Genomic DNA, 18,549 nt, shown 5'->3' on the forward strand with positions numbered 1-18,549 from the left:
ACTGGATAGCGGTACAGGTACAAATCTGGCAGAACATAAAGAACGGGGTCACTGGCCCAATTGAAGCCCACAAAACACCTGCTGGTAGCTCACTCCAACCTATGGCCGTGGCAGAACGCACTCTGTTACACCTTCATCATGAAGTGTGTTGGTGCATAATGTGCTGGAACAGAGTGAAAGAGGGTAGAATATGTAAGGAAACACACCTGGAGAGGGTTCAGCTCTGCTCAGCTCCTCCGCTGCTGCTGGCACACCTGCTTTCAGGCTCTCAGGACTCGATGGCACATAATCCACAGCTGTGTTGCCACTGCTATTGCTGGCATCTAAAGCCATCCAAGGTGGCGTCTCCTCCATCAGCAGGTCTCCCACACTCTGATGCAGGCTCTCGTTGATGCAATGTGCCCCCTGACTGCGGGTGCCAGTTACATCAGGGGGCACTGTGTGGGTGCCAAGGGAAACGCCTTTGAGACTTTTCTTCCTCCAGACCTCAAAGGTCTCCCTTACTGGTCGTGAGGAATGGGATATTGTTGCTGACCTCTCTCTGTTCTGGTCTGAATTCACATCCATCCTGGGCTTTGAGTCGGTGGGTTTCGAGATAAACAAATGCTTGAGGACTTCATTGTTTTCACCAGGTTCAGGATGTAACTTGACCGCCGGTGAAGCTCGGAAACGCTCGTGGTTTGTTTTTGTATCATCCCAGCATGTGGTGCCACAGTGCGGTGAGATATCGCCACGGTCCTGAAGATCTGGAGCTGCCTTCTCAGACTGAAATCCTTTACTGCTGCAGTACGACTTTTTCTTCTGCTCCTTCCTCTGCATGTCTCTGTCCTTGCTGGACTGTCCCGTGTCCTCTCTCCAGGCTTTTTTCTGTTTTTGAGCGGTTGTACCTGTATCACAGCCTTGATTCCGTTCATGAACACTTTCTTCTGGAAAGCTTTGTTGATCCGGAGTCACCTCCCTGGGACGTTTACAGGCGCTCCGCATTTCTTCCACCAAGCCTCTGATGTCCATCAGATGTGGATTTAGTTCAGACTGTTGCTCGGTGACACGTACTTTAATGATCCCTGAGGGTTCCTCGGATGCGACACTGGGAAGCGTCTCCACAGCTGTGTTTTCTGGTGCTGCTCTTGTTGGCGAGGTGCTATCGCTGACAACTGACACCACGAACGTCTTTCTGCACCTGGACATGTGTCTTCTTGCAACAGTGGGCGGAGCTGTTTTGCTGCTAGTGGAAACGTGGCAGGGTTGGCCCAACTCCGGACGACTCACCGTTTCACACGGCTCATCACGTGACTCTCGGTCTTCAGATACTTGACTTTCCTGTTCCACTTTGTCATCAACTGAATCCAGTTGGAGAACGCACCCTTCAGAATTGTGTAATGGCAGGAAACTCATCTTGGAGACATCCTGGACCATCTTTGAAACTGAAGGCATCCTCCTGCCTTTGGTCTTAGATGTCCTGCGGTTGACTGTTAACCTTTCTACTGGAACACATTTCTCTCCTGGAAGCGGAACACAGACTTTGGATTTTGATGGCTGATTTTTTGGATCCGTGAAGTAATCGTCGTGGTCAGGGAAGACGGTGTCAGAGGATTTGGTTTTATTGTGGCTGCCAGCTCCAGGTTTGCTGAGTTTGGGAATGCGACAGGTGATGTGAGTTCTCGTCTGTCCTCTGAGTGAGGGGGCACCAGGAACCTCAGGCTCTCCTGAAGCCTGTTGTGTGCTGTCCTCTGTTTCTAAGACACAGGCAGTGGGGACACGCTGAACATCAGCCGGGTGCAGAGTTTCAACAACACTCGGCTCAGTGATTCCCGCTTTTTTTTGTGATTTCCCGTTCTTAGTTTGTGGGTTTCCCGGTTTGCCGCTGTGACCTGTTGCATTGGTATCCACGGTGACAATGTCAGTTGCCATAGTGACAGTCATATCCATGGATGCGTTTAGAAGCACGGTTTTGTCCTGGGTTTTGCACTGCACTGGATCAGCCGCCACCACCGAGTCCCCTGAGGGACGGGCGTTACGTGAATCTGTTTTTTCACCAGTGTGATCGTTCCGAATTTCCAGAGAAGACGACTTATCAAATCCAGCCTGAAAGACAGCCAGAGAATGCTTTTCCACTTCACCTCTCAGGCTGACGGTTGGACGGGACGTCTCTGTTGGGACAGTCTGCACGTCCTGCAGGGAATGCTTTTTACCATCTGGGGGGGTGAAAAAAAGGTATTATTTAGTTATTTTTATTATTTAAATTTTTTTATTTTAATATTTAAATATTTATATTTTTGGGTAAATTTTACAAATTACTGCCTACAGCTAAAAAAAGAAAAAATGTGTATCTCAAAATATTACATTTAGTAAGATCAACCAAAAAAGAGAAAAAGACAGAAATGTCAAACTTCTGAAAGCTATGTCTAGTTGTGCACTCAGTGCTTTGACTCCCTTTGACTGAGCTCCTGTGTCGGTGGTGTGTGGAGGCGATCACTCCAGGTTGCTTTGTTAGTGGCCTTCAGCTCGTCTAAAATGTCTGGTGTTTCTCATCTTCCTCTGGACCAGCTGTGCCAGCTGTGCCCGGCCCTGTTCCCGGCGGGCCCCTGCCCTGCATGTTTTCCACATCTACCAAACAGGGAGCGTGAGGAAACATGCAGGGCACAGGCCCTCCAGGAACAGGGCTGGGCACAGCTGCTCTGGACAACACCCCACAGACAATCTATGAGGTACTGTCTATGGGGACAGTCAAGACCAGTAACACCAGGGTCAGCAAACAGCTCCTAGCAGTTTTGGCACAGTCAGCAGGTGCCATGTCCTGCTGGAAAAGGAAATCAGCATCTCCATAAATTTGCCATCAGATGGAAGCAGGAAGTGCTCTCAAATCTCCTGGTAAATGGCTGCGTCGAGTTTGGACTTGATAAAACACAGCGGACCAACACCAGCAGAGGACCAAACCATCATGGACTGTGAAAGCTTCACACTGGACTTCAAGCTGCTTGGATTCTGTGTCTATCCACTCTTCCTCCAGACTCTGGCACCTTGATTTCCAAATAAAATGCAGAATTTACTTTCACCTAAAAAGAGGACTTTGTACCACTGAACAACAGTCCAGTTCTTTTTCTCCAAACTCCAGGTAGAACTCTTCTGATAGTGTCTCTGGTTCAGTAGTGTACCACACTTTAACAAAAGGGAGAAAAAAAAGGTCATGAAAACTAAAATTAAAAGCTCGAAAATAATGCACACTCATCTGAAAAAAATAAAGGGGCCCCACGTTTGTGATCGCTGACTCTTGATACGCAAACAGAGCGCCATCTGGTGCATGTGCACTGACAACAGCAACTTGGCTTATTAACAATAATCCATATATTTACTTTGTCCGATTACTTATGGGCTACGAAAAACAAGGGACTGTGTATAAAAATCTCTCATTGCAAATGTTAATGGTTTTGTTAAACTCCTTGAATCAGAGCTGGAAGTCAATATGATGAAAGCATGTGGCCTGATTTCTGCTCTGCTGAAGTGGTGCACTGACATGACATTACCAAACCGTGTTGCACGGATACGACGGTAAACTCTCTGGCACGTCACCATGATGTGACTGCAGCTCTGGGGAAGCTGTGGATACCTTTAAAGAACCATCCTGATGATGTCATGGAACAGAGTGGACCTCTTGAAGCTTGGCGTGCAGACTGAGCTGTAGACCTAAAAACAGCAGTGATGGGGAGAAGAAGAAGCAGAGGTCAGACTGCGAGAAGCTCGTGTCTTAAGTGCTTAAAAGACAGAATGTCATTTAACAGAGCGCATTCTGGCTTTTAAGAACAAACAGTGGAAAGAATAATTATGTGAACCCTTCACCCTTTACGTGTCTGAATGCCAGAATGACATTAAACAAAATAATAATTTTAAAAAAAGATGATGTGCTGCCCTGAGCTGATGACCACATCACCTAAATCAAGGTCCGCCAACGGCAGGAGAGTTTCCTGAATAAATCATAAGAACATAAAACTGAGGTGTCTAGAGATTACCACCCCTATAACGAGCATGACCAAAGTGAGTGGAAGTGATGGGCCGAACAGAGCCCACCTTTATCAAAATGACCTGACATACCAACGTAACACAAGTCTAAGTTATGTGTTCTTTGGGGGACATTTAGTGAGGGATGATCAGAGTCATTTAATAAGGTTATCTGCTAATAGCAAGTCCCATCACATCGTAAAGTTCAGTGGTCTCAGACGAAGCGCCACAGCAAGGAAGATAACACAGCACAGTCCCATAGAAGTCCACGTTAAAATGTCCAACTTTAGATCAGCAAAAAACATGTCTACAGCCTGGTACAAAAAGGGGTTTTGGTCTCTCTGCAGATATCAGGGATGAAAGTGGTGAAAAACAAAACAAAAAAAACAAAACAAAAAAACACTGAAACCCCAAATTTACCCCCCACCACCACCCCCGGCATGTGTGTGTGAAAATTTTGGAATTCTAAAAGCGCTAAACTGCAATCTGGGGCTATTCCAGACAATAAATTGCAGTGAGTGCAGTATCCATTTTGGTGAGAAGAACAAACCCACCTTTCCGCTTTCAAAATCACTCCTCCAGTAGTATTCTGCTCTTACTAGGATGCAAACATTTTCTAGTTTGGCAGATAGCTCTGGAGGAAATCACTGAAGAAATGAACAAACTGAAAATGTGGTTTGACAAAAACAAATTGTCATTAAACTTGAATAAAACAAAACTAATGTTATTTGGGAACTGTAGAACAAATGAGCAAATACAGATAGATTGAAAGGATGGAATGAAAATAAATTTCTTGGGGCAATAATGAGAAAATCAGTTGAAAACCACACATCAAATACAGTGGCTTGCAAGAGTATTCAGCCCCTTAGTATTTCATGCATTTTAATTTAGGAGAGTTTTCTTTCACCAAAACATTAAATCTAGGCTTGCATCTCAGATGTACTTTCTGGCAAATTGTAGCTGAACTTTCAGGTCTTCTTTTAAAGAAAATCCTCCTCTGTACCATGTAGCGCCATTGCCTCGATTTGCCCTAATTAAATAAATACATTAATGCTGTCTCAACAAAAACCTGAGTTTTCAACTGGAAACAGAGTGTGCTTCCACTCTGATTTGAGAAATACCTAAGTCATCTGGAGATCTTCAGATAAGCAGTGAAGACATCCCTTTGGGCCTCAACACTGCTTCACAGAGAAAAACAAAACTGTAATTCAAAGTTCTTCAAAGGGGAGCCCTTGCCTTTTTAATCAGTGGATTTTCAGTCATTATGAATTACATGGCATTATAATGGCTTCACGTCAGAATCTGAGTTTCTCCAGGCCAGGAGAAACCAAATTTTATGACCTGACACTAAGGCCAGACCCTCTCAAGACTGCAAGACAATATCCCTTCCACAACACAGGGCCATAAAACTTTGTCTTGACAATCAGCTTTTATCTTGAGGTCTACAGCAAAGAAATACATTTTGTTTAAAATAAAAATTAGATCAGTGTTCTTTTATTTATATATATATCTAAAGACTTCTACTGTTGGTTTGTGTTGATTATTCAAACAAAATGCTTTGCATATAATTATTCCATTTTATTGACCTGTGTCCTTTTTCACTGATGTGTGTTTAAGTGGGTTTTCTTTCACCAAAACATTAAATCTAGACTTGCATCTCAGATGTACTTTCTGGCAAATTGTAGCTGAACTTTCAGGTCGTCTTTTAAGGAAAATCCTCCTCTGTACCACTTCATCAGGAAGCTGTATAACTGGAGATATAAAACTTGCACGGTGCACAATTTCTCCAATCACAGCCACAGAAGCCTGCAACTTCTTCTGGGTTGTCTGGGTGGCTTTCCTCACTCTTCTCCTTCTTGCAGACTCAGTTTTTGAGAACTGTCTACTCCACACAGATTTACCATAGAGTGCCATACTGTTTGTATTTCTTCATCACTGATGTAAAATTCAAGACATATTTAATCAATCAATCAATCAATTTTTTTTATATAGCGCCAAATCACAACAAACAGTTGCCCCAAGGCGCTTTATATTGTAAGGCAAGGCCATACAATAATTATGTAAAACCCCAACGGTCAAAACGACCCCCTGTGAGCAAGCACTTGGCTACAGTGGGAAGGAAAAACTCCCTTTTAACAGGAAGAAACCTCCAGCAGAACCAGGCTCAGGGAGGGGCAGTCTTCTGCTGGGACTGGTTGGGGCTGAGGGAGAGAACCAGGAAAAAGACATGCTGTGGAGGGGAGCAGAGATCGATCACTAATGATTAAATGCAGAGTGGTGCATACAGAGCAAAAAGAAAAAGAAACAGTGCATCATGGGAACCCCCCAGCAGTCTACGTCTATAGCAGCATAACTAAGGGATGGTTCAGGGTCACCTGATCCAGCCCTAACTATAAGCTTTAGCAAAAAGGAAAGTTTTAAGCCTAATCTTAAAAGTAGAGAGGGTGTCTGTCTCCCTGATCTGAATTGGGAGCTGGTTCCACAGGAGAGGAGCCTGAAAGCTGAAGGCTCTGCCTCCCATTCTACTCTTACAAACCCTAGGAACTACAAGTAAGCCTGCAGTCTGAGAGCGAAGCGCTCTATTGGGGTAATATGGTACTACGAGGTCCCTAAGATAAGATGGGACCTGATTATTCAAAACCTTATAAGTAAGAAGAAGAATTTTAAATTCTATTCTAGAATTAACAGGAAGCCAATGAAGAGAGGCCAATATGGGTGAGATATGCTCTCTCCTTCTAGTCCCCGTCAGTACCCTAGCTGCAGCATTTTGAATTAACTGAAGGCTTTTTAGGGAACTTTTAGGACAACCTGATAATAATGAATTACAATAGTCCAGCCTAGAGGAAATAAATGCATGAATTAGTTTTTCAGCATCACTCTGAGACAAGACCTTTCTGATTTTAGAGATATTGCGTAAATGCAAAAAGCAGTCCTACATATTTGTTTAATATGCACTTTGAATGACATATCCTGATCAAAAATGACTCCAAGATTTCTCACAGTATTACTAGAGGTCAGGGTAATGCCATCCAGAGTAAGGATCTGGTTAGACACCATGTTTCTAAGATTTGTGGGGCCAAGTACAATAACTTCAGTTTTATCTGAGTTTAAAAGCAGGAAATTAGAGGTCATCCATGTCTTTATGTCTGTAAGACAATCCTGCAGTTTAGCTAATTGGTGTGTGTCCTCTGGCTTCATGGATAGATAAAGCTGGGTATCATCTGCGTAACAATGAAAATTTAAGCAATACCGTCTAATAATACTGCCTAAGGGAAGCATGTATAAAGTGAATAAAATTGGTCCTAGCACAGAACCTTGTGGAACTCCATAATTAACTTTAGTCTGTGAAGAAGATTCCCCATTTACATGAACAAATTGTAATCTATTAGACAAATATGATTCAAACCACCGCAGCGCAGTGCCTTTAATACCTATGGCATGCTCTAATCTCTGTAATAAAATTTTATGGTCAACAGTATCAAAAGCAGCACTGAGATCTAACAGAACAAGCACAGAGATGAGTCCACTGTCCGAGGCCATAAGAAGATCATTTGTAACCTTCACTAATGCTGTTTCTGTACTATGATGAATTCTAAAACCTGACTGAAACTCTTCAAATAGACCATTCCTCTGCAGATGATCAGTTAGCTGTTTTACAACTACCCTTTCAAGAATTTTTGAGAGAAAAGGAAGGTTGGAGATTGGCCTATAATTAGCTAAGATAGCTGGGTCAAGTGATGGCTTTTTAAGTAATGGTTTAATTACTGCCACCTTAAAAGCCTGTGGTACATAGCCAACTAACAAAGATAGATTGATCATATTTAAGATCGAAGCATTAAATAATGGTAGGGCTTCCTTGAGCAGCCTGGTAGGAATGGGGTCTAATAAACATGTTGATGGTTTGGATGAAGTAACTAATGAGAATAACTCAGACAGAACAATCGGAGAGAAAGAGTCTAACCAAATACCGGCATCACTGAAAGCAGCCAAAGATAACGATACGTCTTTGGGATGGTTATGAGTAATTTTTTCTCTAATAGTTAAAATTTTGTTAGCAAAGAAAGTCATGAAGTCATTACTAGTTAAAGTTAATGGAATACTCAGCTCAATAGAGCTCTGACTCTTTGTCAGCCTGGCTACAGTGCTGAAAAGAAACCTGGGGTTGTTCTTATTTTCTTCAATTAGTGATGAGTAGAAAGATGTCCTAGCTTTACGAAGGGCTTTTTTATAGAGCAACAGACTCTTTTTCCAGGCTAAGTGAAGATCTTCTAAATTAGTGAGACGCCATTTCCTCTCCAACTTACGGGTTATCTGCTTTAAGCTACGAGTTTGTGAGTTATACCACGGAGTCAGACACTTCTGATTTAAAGCTCTCTTTTCAGAGGAGCTACAGCATCCAAAGTTGTCTTCAATGAGGATGTAAAACTATTGACGAGATACTCTATCTCCCTTACAGAGTTTAGGTAGCTACTCTGCACTGTGTTGGTATATGGCATTAGAGAACATAAAGAAGGAATCATATCCTTAAACCTAGTTACAGCGCTTTCTGAAAGACTTCTAGTGTAATGAAACTTATTCCCCACTGCTGGGTAGTCCATCAGAGTAAATGTAAATGTTATTAAGAAATGATCAGACAGAAGGGAGTTATCAGGGAATACTGTTAAGTCTTCTATTTCCATACCATAAGTCAGAACAAGATCTAAGATATGATTAAAGTGGTGGGTGGACTCATTTACTTTTTGAGCAAAGCCAATAGAGTCTAATAATAGATTAAATGCAGTGTTGAGGCTGTCATTCTCAGCATCTGTGTGGATGTTAAAATCGCCCACTATAATTATCTTATCTGAGCTAAGCACTAAGTCAGACAAAAGGTCTGAAAATTCACAGAGAAACTCACAGTAACGACCAGGTGGACGATAGATAATAACAAATAAAACTGGTTTTTGGGACTTCCAATTTGGATGGACAAGACTAAGAGACAAGCTTTCAAATGAATTAAAGCTCTGTCTGGGTTTTGGATAATTAATAAGCTGGAATGGAAGATTGCTGCTAATCCTCCACCCCGGCCCGTGCTACGAGCATTCTGACAGTTAGTGTGACTCGGGGGTGTTGACTCATTTAAACTAACATATTCATCCTGCTGTAACCAGGTTTCTGTTAGGCAGAATAAATCAATATGTTGATCAATTATTATATCATTTACCAACAGGGACTTAGAAGAGAGAGACCTAATGTTTAATAGACCACATTTAACTGTTTTAGTCTGTGGTGCAGTTGAAGGTGCTATATTATTTTTTCTTTTTGAATTTTTATGCTTAAATAGATTTTTGCTGGTTATTGGTAGTCTGGGAGCAGGCACCGTCTCTACGGGGATGGGGTAATGAGGGGATGGCAGGGGGAGAGAAGCTGCAGAGAGGTGTGTAAGACTACAACTCTGCTTCCTGGTCCCAACCCTGGATAGTCACGGTTTGGAGGATTTAAGAAAATTGGCCAGATTTCTAGAAATGAGAGCTGCTCCATCCAAAGTGGGATGGCTGCCGTCTCTCCTAACAAGACCAGGTTTTCCCCAGAAGCTTTGCCAATTATCTATGAAGCCCACCTCATTTTTTGGACACCACTCAGACAGCCAGCAATTCAAGGAGAACATGCGGCTAAACATGTCACTCCCGGTCTGATTGGGGAGGGGCCAGAGAAAACTACAGAGTCCGACATTGTTTTTGCAAAGTTACACACCGATTCAATGTTAATTTTAGTGACCTCCGATTGGCGTAACCGGGTGTCATTACTGCCGACGTGAATTACAATCTTACCAAATTTACGCTTAGCCTTAGCCAGCAGTTTCAAATTTCCTTCAATGTCGCCTGCTCTGGCCCCCGGAAGACAATTGACTATGGTTGCTGGTGTCGCTAACTTCACATTTCTCAAAACAGAGTCGCCAATAACCAGAGTTTGATCCTCGGCGGGTGTGTCGTCGAGTGGGGAAAAACGGTTAAAGATGTGAACGGGTTGGCGGTGTACACGGGGCTTCTGTTTAGGGCTACGCTTCCTCCTCACAGTCACCCAGTCGGCCTGCTTTCCCGGCTGCTCGGGATCTGCCAGGGGGGAACTAACGGCGGCTAAGCTACCTTGGTCCGCACCGACTACAGGGGCCTGGCTAGCTGTAGAATTTTCCACGGTGCGGAGCCGAGTCTCCAATTCGCCCAGCCTGGCCTCCAAAGCTACGAATAAGCTACACTTATTACAAGTACCATTACTGCTAAAGGAGGCCGAGGAATAACTAAACATTTCACACCCAGAGCAGAAAAGTGCGGGAGAGACAGGAGAAGCCGCCATGCTAAATCGGCTAAGAGCTAGTAGCTACGCTAAGCTAGCGGATTCCTAAAAACACGCAAAGCGAATAATGTGTAAATAATTTAGAGGTGATTCAGCAGAAGGAGTGCTTTAGTTAAGGCACGTAAAGATTACACTGGGAAACAAATCGTAATCTAGATAACTAGATCAATCTAACTGCGCAGATCAAACAGCTAACAGATACAGAAAAACACCGCTGTGCTCCGGAACAAGAAGTGATACAATACCGCAGTGAGAGCCAACCACCAGTAGAGTCAAGTAAAAAAGTAAAAAAAAAAAAAAAAAAAAAAAAAAAAATAAAAAGGTAAAAAAGTAAAAAGTCTTGAAAAGACTATTAGTTCAAAGTCCAAAGCAGCAGGTAGCAGTCTCTGTGTAAACAGTCCCAACAGAGAGCCAAAATTAACAGATACAGCAAAACACCGCTGTGCTCAGGAACAGGAAGTGATACAATACCGCAGTGAGAGTGAATTTAGTCAATGGTAAATGGACTGCATTTACATCACGCTTTCCATCTGCATCAGATGCTCAAAGCGCTTTACAATTATGCCTCAGATTCACCCCAATGTCAGGCTGCTGCCATACAAAGCGCCCAACACACAATGGGCCTCATGTATCAACGTTGCGTACGCCGATATTTGAGCGTATATGGGGTGTACGCCAAAATGGCTGCGCTACTTGGCATTTATCAATGTGGTGGTTGGCGTACGCTGCACTGAAAATATACACCAGGTCGAGAGGTGGCGTAAATTATACACCAAAATTAACCAGCACTGGAATCCACATAAAAATGAAAATGATCAACATGATAAACAGTGCCATTATACAAATCAATGCATGTGTTACATAAATAACACTTTCTTGATTATACCACATAATGATTAATACAAATCCCACTTTTGCGGGATTGTTGGTCTATGGAGCACGATCCGTGGCCACACCACTGACTGCAAAGAAAGCGCTGCTCGCCTTTTTCTCCAGAGCCTGGAGCCAGAGCAGCGCTGAGCTTAACTTTATGTGGTGTGATCATTTTAGACAATGGAATTGATAATTACAACTGTAATTTCGTCATTCCCTTAATTCGCCCGTGCTGCAATCAGGTTTTGTCATCTCCATTCGTTTTTTACAATAAAATAAAGAAATAAAATTTAAAAATAAAGAAATCTGACAGATTAGGCGTGTCTTATTAATTGAGTGAGCAAATATCCACGTCAAGAATTACTGACATGTGAAAAGAGAATACAGTGGTCCCTCGCTATAACGCCGTTCACCTTTCGCGGCCTCGTCGTTTCGCGGATTTCTTTAGTCCAATTTTGCATGCTTTTTTTTTTTTTTTTTTAACACAGTGCATTGTGTTCTGCGTGTCTTTTTATAAGAATCTTCTCACCCAGAAGAAAAAAAGAGAGCCAACAACTACTCTTAACTGTGTTCTTCACTCGGAAACAGACACCTGCAGCGAGGTGTCACTCAGTGGAAAAAGGCGCGACGTCAGGACGATAAGGGCACGATCAGAGGAACTGTGAAATACTGGTCAGTCACTATTAATAATTTCTTATGTGTCCAACCTCGTACGTTGATCGTTAAAGTTAAATTTGTTAGTTCTAAAAGCCATCATAATTATTTATAGGAAAACGTTATATTTTTATTTCTCAAACAAATGTTTGGGCCTGAAAACAGGTTGGTCTTATTTTTCTACTAAGGTTTGAACTTTGAGAGTGTTTACACATGAGAGAAAAGTGAGAAAATGTTCATGCCTGATTGAGTAAAGTGTATAAAGTGGTTTTACAGCTTTAAAACGTCTATAATAATTGTAAAAAATAACGCTGACTAGCTACTTTGCGGAGTTCACTTATTGCGGGCTATTTTTAGAATGTAACTCCCGCGATAAACGAGGGACCACTGTAACACTTTTTTGATTATACTAAAAAACAACTGATACGACGGCCTAACCCTAACTCCACCAATCACGACGCGTGCCAATAGAGCGTCAAAAGCGCTCTATTGGCACACGTCGTGATTGGTGGAGTTCTTTTTCATTGCCGTCTCCCGGCTTCCATGTCGTAAAATGAGGGTGTGTCTGAAGCGGAGTCTGAATATTTATGGGCGTGTTTATTATAATTACGATTGTTTTCACCTGCCGCATTTATCAAGGTCACGTCAGGCGTACGCTGGAAATAGGCAGGCGTGCACTGCTTGATACATTTCACGGCTACTTTGGTGTACTTCAAATTTACACCGTAAATTTACGCCACAAGTGCGCAATGTTGATACATGAGGCCCACTGGGAGCAAATAGGGGATTAAGGACCTTGCACAAGGGCCCTTAGTGATTTTTGTCCAGGAAAGACACAGTCTATGGTCCCGATCTGATATTTGAATTTTCCAGGATACTGAACTTGCACAGAACACATCAGTTGGGTTCTACTCACAACCTCTATGGTTGAGCTTGAGGTGAGAAGAATTTTCTCTCTCAACAAGTTCAATGGTTTAACTGTACACAGAACCAATGCTGTTTCTGCATGAGTCCAAAAGTCTAGAACACATGGATACAGTGCATCTGAAAAGTATTCACAGGTCTTCACTTTTCCACATTTTATGTTACAGCCTTTTTCCAAAATGGAATTAATTCATTTTTCCCCTCAAAATTCCACTCACAACAACCCCATAATGACAACATGAAAAAAGTTTTTGAAATTTTTGCAAATTTACTAAAAAGAACAATCTACACATGTAGATTTTTCAAGTATTCACAGCCTTTGTTCAATACTTTGTTGATGCATCTTTGGCAGCAATTCCAGCCTCAAGTCTTCTTGAATATAATGCCACAAGCTTGGTGCACCTATCTTTGGGCAGTTTGGTTCATTCCTCTTTGCAGCACCTCTCAAGCTCCATTAGGTTGGATGGGGAGCGTCGGTGCACAGACATTTTCAGATCTCTCCAGAGATGTTCAGTCAGATTCAGGTCTGGGCTCTGGCTGGACCACTCAAGGACATTTACAGAGTTGTCCTGAAGACACTCCTTTGATATCTTGGCTGTGTGTTTAGGGTCATTGTCCTGCTGAAAGATGAACCGTCACACCAGTCTGAGGTCCAGAGCGCTCTGGAGCAGGTTTTCATCCAGGATGTCTCTGTACATTGCTGCATTCATCTTTCCCTCAATCCTGACTAGTCTCCCAGTTCCTGCTGCTGAAAAACATCCCCACAGCATGATGCTGCCACCACCATGCTTCACTGTAGGGATGGTGCCTGGTTTCCTCCAAACATGACGCCAAAGAGTTCAATCTTTGTCTCATCAGACCAGAGAATTTTGTTTCTCCTGGTCTGAGAGTCCTTCAGGTGCCTTTTGTCAAACTCCAGGACTTGAACCGAGGATCTTCTGGTCTCAAGCCCAACGCCTTAACCACTAGACCATCACCTCCCCTCCCTATTTTTCAGTTCCTCACTTGGTATGCAGGTGCTACATGTGTCCTTTTTCAGGTTTGAAATGACGCTGTTATGTACCCGTTTCTAAGGAAAAAAATTCCTCCCACCCTCACCACTTTTTTTATGATGTCAAGGATGATAAACTAAAGTTTCTTTTACGAGCCTAAGAGAATCATTAAGCAAAAAGGCTATTGATGGCAGTGGAACAAATCATTTCTCATCAATTCTTAACAGGAACTGGTTTTCCATATCCATCCCTAAACATAACAAGCGCTGTGAATAATTTGTGGATGCACTGTATAGTCTTTCACAGATACCATAAACATCACAACATCCGTGGAAAGTCGAGGTCAGCGAAGCTTTTCACATGACTGGACCCCATAACCCGCCCAACACCCACTTCATAGACCAGAGTCCAGCTTCTAGCTCAACTTTGTTAATTACACAACAGTACATGAGAGAACATCGCCATGGAGAAAAGTTCACGGCAAATTCACACAGAACATCCACGGCTGCAAGGAGGGTAATTCAGAAGTGCTGGAGGAGGTCTGAGGTGTCGGGCCGGTTTAAAAGGTGCGTTTTCTCACCCACGGCTCTGCAGACAGGCAGTGTCGGTGCGGGTGGAAAAGCTGGTGTTGTCCTCGCTTACATCCTGTGGGCAAAGAGACATGCGCTGTGTAAAGGACAACTTATCTGCATATCAACAGACCAACAGGAGCATGGGCGAGGACCCTGAAAAAAAAACACAGATGGGGGATGCAAGGAGCCAGTTATTCTACATTGTGTTTGTGCCCTCGGTGAACCTTTAACGATACGTCAATAATGGGGTCACGTTTTTAAAGTAATGTCAAATTATTGGAGGATGACTTCGGACACAGCCTATGAGGGACCCTCAAAATCAGAGCTCTTACAGCTTGAGGCCATGGTTCCAGGGTGACCATGACTTGTGCCCCACGTCTACCTCAGTGTTTCCTCTACTACAGCGTAACATGAAAACCTGCCCATAGGCAGGCTCATTGTACCGGAAGTGAAATCTGACTGCAGTACATCAAGAGCACACACCTATAGGGGGCGCCATATGTATAAATGGAAAAAAAATCCCCAATATATTTTATACTGTATTTACTGATCTCAGTGAAAAAAATCTATTTGTGGATAGTGCTGAAAGCAGTACCAGTATCACTGGAGTGTAAGACATTTTTTCTGTATTAGCAGATCTATAATTTGTGATTGTTGCAGTTAGGGCTGCAGCTATAGAATATTTTTGAAACTGAGTATTCCAACAATTGTTTTTAATTGATTAATCGGATAAAAAGTACTTTTGAGTTTTTAAACAGCATCAACAGTCCAGGGCTCTCCCTAACCAATGGCACAATGTCAGTGTGCCATCATGCAGATTGTCAAATTTAGCATATCCCTTTCTGTTTTCCAGGGTAATTATTTCTTTTTTTTCCCACATCTTTACGCTTTGGATCTTTCCCGGTGTCAGGAGCTCAGCACTCCCCTGACACCAGACCGTAAGCACAGGTGTTCGGTGTAATCCTCAGTCAGTCAGCCTGAACCTGAACGTGAGCACAGCCTGTGAAAAACTGGGCTCTGGAGTGCAGCTTTTCCAGAACAGCCACACTGATAAATCTGCTCTGCACTCTGTCGATGAAAACTCTGATCAAATCCGAATAAAGGCGGTTTTTGAATAAACTCAGTTGACTTAAAAGTGTACGTAGAGCAGAGAGCAGCCAGCGGACCAAACCGTGTGTTTTTAAAAACAGACAAACACACTGGATTGCTTTAAACGTGCAGTCAGTCTATTTCAGATGATCAGCGCATACCATCTCTCTCTTTAAAGGCTTTATTTTACACGGCTCTTATACGGCTTATGTGCACGCTGTAGTCTTCTGGATTTTTTTCTGGGGATTTAGCGCCACACACAGGCCTGGCATATATACTACAATGTTAAACGGAGCATCGAGGCACAGAATTTGCCATGAACATTTTTGTAATCGAGTTACTCAAGTTACTCGACTAATCGTTTCAGCCCTAGTTGTAGTGTAATCTGTTGCCACTTATTGTTTTATTAGTAGAGTTTATTTTGTTTAGTGCTTTGAGGTTTTGGGAAAGTTACTAATTACTAACAACAAATGTGTCATTTTTCGGTATATAAATCACACTGGAGTATAAATTGCAGAACCTCCCACACTAGTCAAGAAAAACTCCAGCAAACAGGGTAACCCCTTCAGCTCCGTTACAGGCCACACAACATCTCCATGACCCTGGCTGAGAGACCTGGGGACGGGCAATGTGACAGCAACAGAATGGCCTGATTCACCCAAAAAGAAATCAACAAACCAAACAATCAGGCCGACGTGGCCTGTGGGGCATGCATGTTACACTGCTTACTCAAGGAAATCAGCATGAGAGACGTGTCTGGGGTTCAGGTAAAGAACAGCCGAGAGGCGTCCTCACGTTTTCTGAAGAGAAGAGTTCAGCCATCATGTCGAAGTGATGGAGAGCGTCCTGACGAAGACTCTTCAAGATGAAAAGCTGAGACAGAAGAGAACAACAAACCATTGGCCAAGCTGTGCTTTAACTTCACAATCAAACAGGTTCTGATCACACCACATCATTCTGCCTGGGCCTGGAACATGTGTAGGGATCAAATAAATACAGAAAATGTTTTCAATTAAAGTCCTTGAAGGTACTGTCACATTCAGTTTAGTCTCTTAATGAGTACACACACAAAAAGTTCTGTCACTGTCATTTCAAATGACTGTCATCATGGTGCCGAAATAACAACCTGATCCTCAACACCACAAAAACAAGAGATATCACAGACTTCTGACATCTGCCAATCCAGATCACCTCCAATATTCAGTGGAGTCTTCCACGCCCTAATAACTATCTGTGGTCGAAGATTGGTGAGAATCCATGAAGTAGTTTTGAAGTAATCCTTCAAAGCCTATATAAAGTGAAACTTGATCCAGAATCTGGATTTGGATCACCTCCAAAATTTAATGAGTTCTTCCATGGCCTAATATCTATCTGTGGTGAAAATTTCATCAAAATCTGCACGTCCTTGGCAGACGTAATAACAGTGGACTGCAGGAGGAAAAGCTCCAACCATCATCCTCCTACACATCAACAGAGACTGTGTAGGGAGGGTCTCTGACTTCAAGTCGCAAGCAATAACAGGAGATGAGTTCTACAATCAAACATGCATAGCGTGTGCTTTATTTACAGAAAAGTAAAAAAAAAAAAAAAAAAAAAACCCAGCCAAATCACTTTTCATGCTCACACCTTAAATACCGCTCACCCACCTTGTGGGTGGACCGGCACCTGGTGGTATCAACAGACGGGGGCCACCTTGGAGAAGATGACTGTGCCCACCAGGTTCACAGAGGTGGTTCAAGCATCTGGTAAGGATGCCCCCTGGGCACCTCCCTAGAGAGATGTTCCAGGCACGTCCATTTGGGAGGAGACCCTGGGGAAGACCCAGGACTAGGTGGAGAGATTATATCCCCAACTGGAGTTGTTGCCCCGGCAATGACATTCATTCATTTTCTATACCCACTTACACCAGTCAAGGGTCACAGAGGCGGGGGGACTGGAGCTTATCCCAGCGGTGATGTGCAAGAGGCACGGTTTACCCAAGAGAGGTCGCCAGTCTGTCGCACAGACACATATACACAGACAAACACACCCATGTCAACTTAAAGTGTCCAATTCACTGAACCTGCATTTCTTTGGAAGCATAAGGAAGCCGGAGCACCTGGAGGCAAACACGGGGAGAATATGCAAACAGAAAAAGTGAGAAATGATCCCACAACCTTCTCCACTAAGCCACTGCAGAGTATTAATCCTGAAATTATTAATCTAGTCCATTATTAAGAAATTAAGACTGTCTTATTTTCACCAAAAGTTAACTTCCCAAATGAATAAAACAGTCAGACCTTGCCACACATTTGAGCAGTTTTTGCCACCATCTAGTGGCCAATGTGGGAATTTCAGGGCTTTGGGCACATTTACGAAAATCGTGTGTTTTAACTGCTGTCAGAGTGACAAACTGACAGACACATGAACTAAGTTTGGAGGAGACTAACCATTTTGTGCTGCTTGTATCTGGTGGCAGCCAGCTGAAAGCACACAGCTTCTACTTGCTTCTGCAGGAACACCGTCTCCATCTCCAGCTGCCTCCTCCTCTCCTTCTCTGCCGCTAAGGCCAGCGCTAACGCCTTGTTGTTGTTCTTTAGCGACACCTTGAAGAATGAGGAGGTGTCTGTTGTGGTCATGAAGAAACATCACAGAATAGCCAGGCTTAATTTACATTTTTATCAGCATGCAGCACAGCACGTTACGTAGATGTCAGAGAGGCGTGAAGATGGCTGACACTCACTGAGCATCTTGTTCTTGATGCTTGATGCTGCAGCTGAAGTCTGCTTTGACGGGATCCTCTTCTGCTCGTGCGGCATCATGACCATTTAGAGTCAGCGAGGAAACCACCAAACTGCAACAACACACAGGCATGACATTTGCTACATCACAGGGTTCTGACTGTCCTGGACAAACTGAAAAGCTGTTGGGACAGCAGGAGTCCTGTTAGGTTGTCCGAATTGGACAAGTACAGTTGAATTATTTATTTTAGTACTGAAGCCAACCAGGGAATCACGGCTATGACACTGGAGGGTTAGGGTTAGGGAGAGACTCGTGTTTTAGATGGGGGTCAACCATATATATATATATATATATATATATATATATATATATATATATATATATATATATATATA

At 43.0% G+C, this 18,549-nt stretch overlaps 1 protein-coding gene across 1 annotated transcript in view; it reads right to left on the reverse strand.

Annotated features, from left to right (window-relative positions):
- Nucleotides 1-18,246, reverse strand: part of si:dkey-57a22.11 (uncharacterized protein LOC569865 homolog) — a 36,636-nt gene extending 18,390 nt beyond the window's left edge. The window contains exons 1-6 of the mRNA XM_034165221.1: nucleotides 18,156-18,246; nucleotides 17,863-18,038; nucleotides 16,229-16,306; nucleotides 14,353-14,417; nucleotides 2,545-2,678; nucleotides 207-2,195 (exon numbers count right to left, since the gene is read on the reverse strand). Coding sequence (XP_034021112.1) covers nucleotides 207-2,195; nucleotides 2,545-2,678; nucleotides 14,353-14,417; nucleotides 16,229-16,306; nucleotides 17,863-18,038; nucleotides 18,156-18,240 — 2,527 coding nt within the window. The 5' untranslated portion in view covers nucleotides 18,241-18,246. The remainder of the gene's footprint in view (nucleotides 1-206; nucleotides 2,196-2,544; nucleotides 2,679-14,352; nucleotides 14,418-16,228; nucleotides 16,307-17,862; nucleotides 18,039-18,155) is intronic.
- Nucleotides 18,247-18,549: the final 303 nt, after the last annotated feature.

The sequence above is a fragment of the Thalassophryne amazonica genome, unplaced genomic scaffold, assembly GCF_902500255.1.
Source record: "Thalassophryne amazonica unplaced genomic scaffold, fThaAma1.1, whole genome shotgun sequence".
NCBI classification, from domain to species: Eukaryota; Metazoa; Chordata; class Actinopteri; order Batrachoidiformes; family Batrachoididae; genus Thalassophryne; species Thalassophryne amazonica.